The following is a 9,088-nucleotide window of genomic DNA, read 5'->3' on the forward strand; positions in this document are numbered from 1 at the left end:
CACAGCAGGCTGCTTGATAGCCAAGCGAACTGTGAATCACATTCACAGAGCACTAGGGAGAGGGAACAAAGTGTTTCCAGCATTTAGTTAAGTCTAACTATTGTACATCCCTTAGACATATATTTCATGACTTTATTTAATGTCTTTACATCAACTGAAACAACAACTAAAAAAAACATCTAGGTAAAATGGGCTGAGGCTGACTTAACACTTAAAATTGGCTCTCCTTATGCTGCCCAGTATAATCTCCATTTCATTGATACTGTAACTGTAACTGGTGCCATGTGACACTTTAGGGGAGACTCAGGATACAGTAGCCAGAGCAGGAAATCACAGTCAATGACCAGGGCTTCCCATGCAATCACGTTCACCCTTCCACCTCCAGGATAAACCAAAGCACCAAAGATACCATTTCCTCTCTCTGTCTCGCTCTCTGACAAGAACAGCTGTGTCACTTGAATCTGAATGCATGTAGAATACAGTAAAGTCAGCCTCCTGTATCTAAGGGCTAAGTGCAGTCATACATAAAAATTCATTTTTTTTCCTTTCTTTCTTTCTTTCTTTGAGACTTTCTTCCCCTTTTTAACTTTTTTCTTTCGCTTTTTCTGGTGTTCTCGCTAATTCAGTGTTTTCTTTTTGCTGGAGTGGGTGTTTTCCAGATCTCTTATCTTGCAGAAAATATCAGATTGCTCCTTAACCATTTCATTCTGTTCATTATGTGCCACTGTTTGTGGGCTCAGTTCAACATTAGAACCCTCCACTGGCGTCAGCAGATGACAATCACCCTCTCTTTAATCTGGACTCTTCACTTTCACAAAAACAAACAGTTAAATCCTGGATGGAAGAAAAACAACTCAATACAAAAAGAAGATTGGTCTATAGACCAATTCTCTGTATTTCTAAACAACATTACATTCAGTTTTTGTTATGCTGGCAAATTACTCACACTCTGGACTGGAGGGGAAAATGTCAGCGTCATAAATCTACCAGAGACTGCACATGTCACTGGATCATTGACTGCATTTGATAAATACGACCTATAATCTGAACTGGTCAGAGCACTTTGCAAGTCTCACCTTTAACATACACGTAGGTAGAGATGATGTGATCTGAACCGTTTTTGGAGTATTTACAGCTGTACCGTCCTGTGTCATTGGCAATCAAGTTCGTGATTGTCAATTTGCTGCAGTGTGAGTGATGTTTGGAATCACACTGCTCCACCTTCACCCCCTCTGATGAGGTCAATCGACTGGGATCAGCAAGTGTCCAGTGCAGCAGGCCATGACCTCTGACAGAAGACAGAGAAGGACAGAATTAATGAACAAAAGGAAAATATTTCGTAGTTGACTTACGGATGACTGAGACTACTATGTGAAAAAAAAAAAGTATAAACTGCTAAATATGATATTTCGATATTTGACACATCACATTACTGTGGATCTCTTCTCCTTAAAAAAATAAAATAAAAAGCCCTGGATCCAAAACTTCTATTTCGGATCTATTTCAGGGAAAAGTGTCACAGCTGGCAATTAATTCAGCTATTTAGTTTAGGATGGCAGCGGCTGCCTCTCCCCTTGGGACTTTTTAACTTGATGTTCATTTTAAGTTTATTTTGAGTTAATCTTGAGTCATCCAGTAACTTGAACTTTCACATGGGAACATGTTTCTCCTGAACGATGTGCTCAGCTAACACATTCTTTCCACATAGCATCAATTTAAAAACTCTCATTAAAGAGATCCCAGAGGAGCATCAAACATGTCTTGCATACCACTGCCTTTGCCTGCAGAATTTTGGGTCAAGCAACCTCTAGCTCTTATCCAGTGACAGAAATCAAGCCAGAATTGTATGACCAAGGCATCTTAGCATATGGCCTTGTAGGGAAGCACAACATTAGGTAGAAACAAGTTACTAATCATTCTTTGCGGGCCTACAAAATGATGCAAGGCTCTCTAAATTCTTAACAAATGTGAATGCAGCACACTTGGTTCCCAGCATCCCTAAAGGAAATTGCAACAGACTGATAAATGTGGACCACCACTGGTTCCCATCAAGGACTGCCCCAGCTTCTTTGTATCCATCAAGTGTCCCCAGGCCCAGCCATGTCCCATGTATACCCCCCCCTGGCCTTTCTGCCATGTACTGAGACCAGAGTCTAAACTCTATGGCTGCAGTGACAGTTTAGAAACAGACTGAACTAATAGAGTATTCTTATTCTTAGGCCGCTGTGAGTCTTAAACCATTATATATTAAATCATTGGATTTTTTACTGATGCATTAACATGTAAGGAGCATTTAAATGTTGGGTTGTTAAATATGTAATAATACATTACATGTTGATAATTTTGTAAAGTATAACTATTGACTATAGCTGTTAAATAAATGTAGCAGAGTAAAGTATTTTCCCCTGAAATGTGCAGAAGTATAATGTTGCATGAAATGGAACTAATCAAGTAAAGTAAAAAACAAAACATAAAATTTGTACTTAAGCAGAGTAGTACATAATTACAAAATATATTCCATTATTCCTGAGACACGTTCTCATGTCTCAGCATGTTTTTTGTAATTGTTTGTAATTGTTTGTAATCTTGAAATAAAAACAATTGGCCACCAAAAAATATACATATTATACTATCGGCTAAATGTTAAACTGTTAAAACTGATTGTATTTAAAATAAATTTTGTTTCTATTCACTTAGTATTGACACAAATAGGTGTGTTGCATACTTGCATATGAGGTTTAACAACTGGTCCTTAGAAAGAATGAGGGGATCGGCAGAAGGCTGAGTCTTCAGCGCATGCTCTATCTCCAAACGTCCTGTTGAACACAAGCATGCACGCACGCACACGCACGCACACACACACACACACAAACACACACACACACACACACACACAGAGCACTTTGTGAGAAAGGCCAACAAACATGTTAATTTGCAGCACCTAATTAATGTTCGTATTTCACTATCACACCAAACAACAAAATGAAAAACATGGTAGAAAATGTCCATAAATCACTTCAGCACTGTGCACGACATGTTCCTGCTTCTTGTGCAAGTGATGGTCCGCTGTGAGAACACTGGGGATGTTTCCGATGTTGGGAAGGCAGGTTGTTGAATAAATAGTGGTCTGGGATGAGCAGAAAGAAAGATTGAAAGAGAGAAGTTGGAATAGAGGAAGGAGATGATATGAGGAGCAGCTGAGTCACAGAGAACAGAAGCAGATCCTGATGAACAAACCCGCCTGTTTACCGGTAAATAGTTTATCCAGCAGTTGTTGTTGTTTTTTGCTGTGAGTCGAGCCAAGGCGAGTCAAGCAGGTACCATTAATGAAAAACGCTGTAACAGTGATCAACAGAGGATACACTGTGATTCTCACTGCTGTCCAGGAGTTGTTACAGTCCCATAAGTGACTTCCTTTTTTTTACTGAGCTCCCTGAACCGCTTGTCGTTGTGGTCTGAAAACAAGTTTATTACAATTTTTGCCGATTGTTCACACACTGAGATCAAAAGTATTACACAATTATCAAAACCTTACATTCAAGGAGCAAAACATTGTCCTGTTTGTGCACCACTATAAGCACAATGTCTGGGATTGCTCTGAAGCTGGTTCTCATTAAAAGCCATTAAGAAGAGTCCAGGCATGGAATAAACAAGAGTGAAAAAGGGAGACCGAGGGACTTTTGGTTCAGTTTCAACTGATGATTGGGTATAACTGAAATCAAAAGTATTACACAATTATCAAAACCTTACACTCAAGGAGCAAAGCATTGGCCCATTTATGCACCACTATAAGCACAATGTCAGCTTCACACTTTTTGCAAAAAAATACACACAGTGATTTGCAAATCACTAAAAACACTTGTTAGACACAGAAGTATATCATAATGTCGCTTCCTTGCATTTCCAAAGCACTGACTCTCAAATCAGTACGCCTATGAGCAAATCTATGAAACACAGCCATCACGATTCGACATTCAAGACGATTCTTCCCACGTTGTCTTGCCAATGAGGATATCGCCTGTGATGTTGATGAAATTCTCTGGCCATACAGTATCCAGCTAGGCAAAGAGAGTTTTTGTAATTGTAACTTGTACTGGATACAGTATCTTATGTCTGTCTGTTGTTTGCTGAGCTAACATTGTTATGCACATTACTGTAGTAGAAACCAGGATGTGTTTTTTTGACAGATTTGGGAATATGGAGAGAAATAAATAATATGTTCCTCATTCTGCAGCATTATTCTTGTGTAATGTTTGGTGAACTTATTGTATATTTGCACATTGTCTGTGTACTTTTTTTAGTGTACGTTTACAATATTTTTGTGTTTAATGCTAATAACAGCAGAGTGTAACTAGTACAAATTGAATTAACTCATATGAAACTTGTTTCATGTGTTAATACGGTAACAAAATATGTTTTTTATAAATTAGAGTAGTTTTTGCAAGTGTGTTTCATTTTGCAAAGAGATTTAGTTGTTTTGCTTATTGGGTGTGTGGTTGTGCTAATTGTGTGTAGTGTCTTGAAAAAAGTCCCTACTTTGAAAATTAAGCAATAAAAAAAAACTGAAAGTCAACCCCCCAAATGTGATAATCTTTGGGGAAATCTTTATTTGTAGCACATAATCACAAAAGAGAATGGAGCTAAACAACAGCATACTGTATATGCACACACACATGGAAAACCACACATACACAAGTACACCTGCATTTCCAAATGCAAACACATACACAGAAAAACACACATACGTGTTACTAGTATTTGTCTATTATTCAGAACAGCTGTTGTGCTAAGAATGAGTGCCAGTGTTGGCAGTGGCACTCAATATCGACTTCCTCTCTAAATATTATAACCTCATTGTTGTATTGTTCAAGGTTATGCAGTGGGGAAAGGATGTGGCTCATGCTATGATACTACATGCTTTCAGCTGTATATTAGATTAATACAAATCTATGTTTTTGTTCTTTGGATACCTGCCTTTTTGCCTTGTATTCTGGATGTCTAGTTCCGTTGGGACTTACCTTGTGTTTGGACAATAAACTCCTGTTTACCCCCACCTGCCTGCCTGCCGTTCTCCTCTCTGCATTTGGGTCCAATCCTCACACTCCCCCCTAACACAAATCTATGTTCCTGACTTTAATAAACAATCCCAGAAAACTATCTGTTTTTCTCCTGAATTGTCCCACAAATTGTGTTTTCCTGTCTCACATGATGTAATTAAATTTCTTGAAATGAGAACTTTGCAAATTAATCAAACTAATGTTGACCCCTGGGGCCTGTTAAATACAAATTGAAAAGTAAAAAACACAATATATCATGTGCTGTCTGCAGCACTAATTTATGCATGTTCACCATTCAGTTCTTTGACTTATGTTGTGATTCAAAAGCAACACATGTAGGAATGATGGCATCTAATTGCACACTAACAGAAATAAAAAACAACTGAAAAAATCTTCCTGACCTTGAATTGCACCAACAGGCAGCTCATCTCTTAAAACTTGCCAATGTTTTGCCTATTCTCCTCAGTAACACACTACAGATGGATGAATCAGCAGGGGCTCCCAGCAGCCCACTGAAAGAAAAAAAAAAACATCCCGCAGTCGTCGCTCTACCCCCACACCCTCAAAACTCCCACCTGCCCTGGTGCTTGCCCAACGCTGACCTCAGCAGGCGTCCCAACACCCCTAACCCCCCGTAACAGCTGTGTGCTGCATTCCTCCAGCAAAGCGCCTGAAAAATGCCAGAAATTGTGCTTACTGTGTTGGTTGAAAGAGCTCTAAAGCTGGTTCTCATTAAAAGCCATTAAGAAGAGGACAGGCATGGAACAAACAAGAATGAAAGTGGGAGACTGAGTGACTTCTGGTTCAGTTTCAACTGATGATGGGGGTTTGAGCGAGTCACATAGCATCAAACTGATTATTGACACAGGTCTGAGTTAACTAAGATTAGACCAGGATCACATTTGTATGGCATTGTCCTCACTTGGCATTGATGAGGGGAAGTGGAACAGGACACAGTGTTTGGAAAACATTTTGTGTTTTTCCTCATTCTGCAACACTGTTCAAAAATGTTTTTGGCCCCAAAAAAAACGTTTAAATATTTAGTCTGAAAGAACAGCCAAACAATCAAAGCTGAAAGAGTTTTTCAATTTACCTAAGACAGAGGTTCAGCAGTGCATCCAAACTTTTTGACCCTAGACTAACCTAACTGCTTATATATATATAAATAATCATTAATATAACAATAATAATTAATATTATGTAATATATTGACAAGATTTATTCAGAGAACAAATGTAAGATGAAGCCCCCAAAAGTAAGGTGCTCTTGCTATAATAACATTATTATTATTTTTTTATACCTACTGCAAAGAGTTAAAATATTACAGTAACTTTACAGAACTGAAGGTTGAGCATACAACAAACTAATATCTGCACCAAAGAACAATAACAATAAAGAAGCTTAGAGCAAATGCGAGAAGAAAGGACGTAATAAGCTGGAATAACCATGGCAAAGTATGCTTTTGCAGCGTGCCGCCAGTAGCTCATGCATGATCTTGCGTAATAAAAAACACTTTGACTGTATAAGATTAATACTGTCACTGACGGGAAACCCCGAGTCACATCCCTTTAAGTGCAAGGAAATAATGTGCGGAACTCCCTTTTATTTTGCAGAGAGTACACTTCATCTTCCTGTACTTCCTGTGCCATCATGAAACAACGCAACTGTCTTGAGAGTCGATCTTTTTTGGTGTGTTCAAGGCAAAAGTAACAATACGGCATGATGATTCCCTTGTTTAACCTTGCCAATTGAATCCTTGTACTTCTGTAACAACAAAAGACATAGAAATGGTGGGGAGTGAATTACAGTTTAACAAAGGAGTGCAGGGTCACTCTTTGGCAGTCATCTTGGCTGTAATGTGACCATGACATCAAGGGACAAACAGTAGCGCCAATCTGCTGTGGCCACTGAGCTGAGCTTTCTGTCCTATATTGGAAATGGATAGCACGACATCCCTTTAGCCTGTGGATGGTCAATTATAGTAATTGGAAACAATTTCAACACACTACACATGAACTTGTTTTAAAATGATCTCTGAAAGATTAAAGTTACTAATTCTAATGAGAATAAGTTACTACTCTACTGGTTGGTGTGAGGTGCCAGTGATGGTTTAATAATAAATTGCCTTTAGGTTGAGTTTATCAAGACCAAATATTACAACACAAAGTTGAAATCTTGACAAGACTTGAATCACCTGCCAAAATATGGAGTAGCTACCACTGCTCTGACTGTGTTACATAGTTAGTGTGCCCTGGAGTATTTTTTCTCCCACACAGTCCTTCTAAAGTCCCTCCACTTTGCCAACTGCAAGGTTAAGACAACAGTTAGGGAGAGTGCTTTTTTTGTTAGCCGTATATTAGTCATTAGAGATTTGGAGGCTAAAATGCCCCAGACTCCTCTTAAAAAAGAAAAAAACAAAGGAACATCTGGCCTTGATGGGTGGCCATTCTAGGTTATATAAAGTTGAGTAGAGCCAACAAACAGGAATCGCCTGTATAAAAGTCCTAAATGGTAAACCCAGAGGATTCCAGTTCCATAACGTATGATTAAGACTAGTAGGCAGACAGAAGCTCCTCGAAATTGAAATCTCATGCAGGATTCAAAGAAAATATATTGCTGGCTCAGGATGGATATGCCTAGTATAGACCAGATGCTGCAATCATGCAATAAGAACAGCTATACAAAGCAATTTGTTAAGTTATATCCTTGTGTAGGGAATTGCTTTATCTGCTCTACTTTAAAATCTCCCAATTCAGGTGATATTGTGTGTGTGTGTGTGTGTGTGTGTGTGTGTGTGTGTGTGTGTGTGTGTGTGTGTGTGTGTGTGTGTGTGGGTGTGTTTTTCTTGGGCTGCCAGTATGGACCCAGACGTTCCGTAAGTGAGTAATGAGCCCCCGACTGCACTCGGATGACCTTTTTTATCACTCCCATTTTCCACTTTACCCCAAGTGTGCAAGTAGGAAAGAAAAAAATTACTTCAAACAATTTAGACACAACATCAACCCTCGGCTTCAAAACAATGTCCTTATTGTAGACATGAGTGAAGAAAAAGGAATTCTATGTCAAGAAAATAACAAGGCAGCTTCCAGTTTCAAATTCAATCATCCATTCAATCATATTTCTTTCAATCATCACTTTGCTTCACTTGTTTTTCCAGAATTTGGCATGTGCCCTAAAACACCACTGAATAAAGCCAGTCTACAGTAGTCTACACATAAAACTTGTTCCTTGAAAACAGTCACCTGTACAACACAAAGAACAATTGTAGTAAACTACCTGGATATAGCCTAAAATCTATGAAGCAAGTACACAGTTCACCGAATCAATAGTACTGCATACATATCAATAATCTACCGGTATGCAGAAAGCTTAAAAACACAGGCCGACTGAAATAAATTGGAAATGCAAACATCGTATTGCAGAGAGCTGCAAAAAGGTTTTCACCCTCAGTCTGAGCCGTTATGCATCATTTAAATTGGTGTCAAAAGGTCACAAAGCAACACACTTGACCTGGGTTCACTTTTAAATAAAGCAAGTGAAATATTAACAAAACGGCAAATACAGGGGCTTAAGAAAGTTTACACACCCATGCTAAAGTTGATTAAAAAGAATAAAAAAAAAAACATATTTTTGAAATTGATCTTAATGCCTTAATTCAAAAGATTTAGGAAAATCCAACCTTTTAAGGACCCCAATTTTCTTTGTGAATGAATTATGTATTGTAAATAAATAAATGTTCTTCTTAAAAATACAGGGGCACATAGGTATACACACCCATATGTTAAATTCCCATAGTTGCAGCAAGATTTTTATTAAAGGCCAGTTATTTCAGGGATCCAGGAGACTATGCATACTGATAAAGTTCCCTTGGTCTTTGGCCAAAATAGCCCCCCATCATCACATACCTTTCACCATACATAGAGATTGGCATGGTGTCATTTTAGTTAGCTTAATAGCTGGTTTGATTTGCATTGAGAGATGATCTTATGGAAAGTAACCCATGCCAATCTACAGGCACATTACATATATAT

The 9,088-nt window shown here is 38.4% G+C and overlaps 1 protein-coding gene across 2 annotated transcripts in view; it reads right to left on the minus strand.

Moving 5' to 3' along the window:
• Positions 1-9,088, minus strand: part of kdrl (kinase insert domain receptor like) — a 49,207-nt gene that overhangs the window by 37,740 nt on the left and 2,379 nt on the right. For both annotated transcript variants that reach the window (XM_034883644.1, XM_034883643.1), the window contains exons 2-3: positions 2,726-2,816; positions 1,077-1,288 (exon numbers count right to left, since the gene is read on the minus strand). Coding sequence is in view for 1 of the 2 variants with exons in the window: in XM_034883643.1 (XP_034739534.1) it covers positions 1,077-1,288; positions 2,726-2,816 (303 nt within the window). In the remaining variant the exon portion in view is untranslated. The remainder of the gene's footprint in view (positions 1-1,076; positions 1,289-2,725; positions 2,817-9,088) is intronic.

Source organism: Etheostoma cragini, chromosome 10, assembly GCF_013103735.1.
Source record: "Etheostoma cragini isolate CJK2018 chromosome 10, CSU_Ecrag_1.0, whole genome shotgun sequence".
Taxonomy (NCBI): domain Eukaryota; kingdom Metazoa; phylum Chordata; class Actinopteri; order Perciformes; family Percidae; genus Etheostoma; species Etheostoma cragini.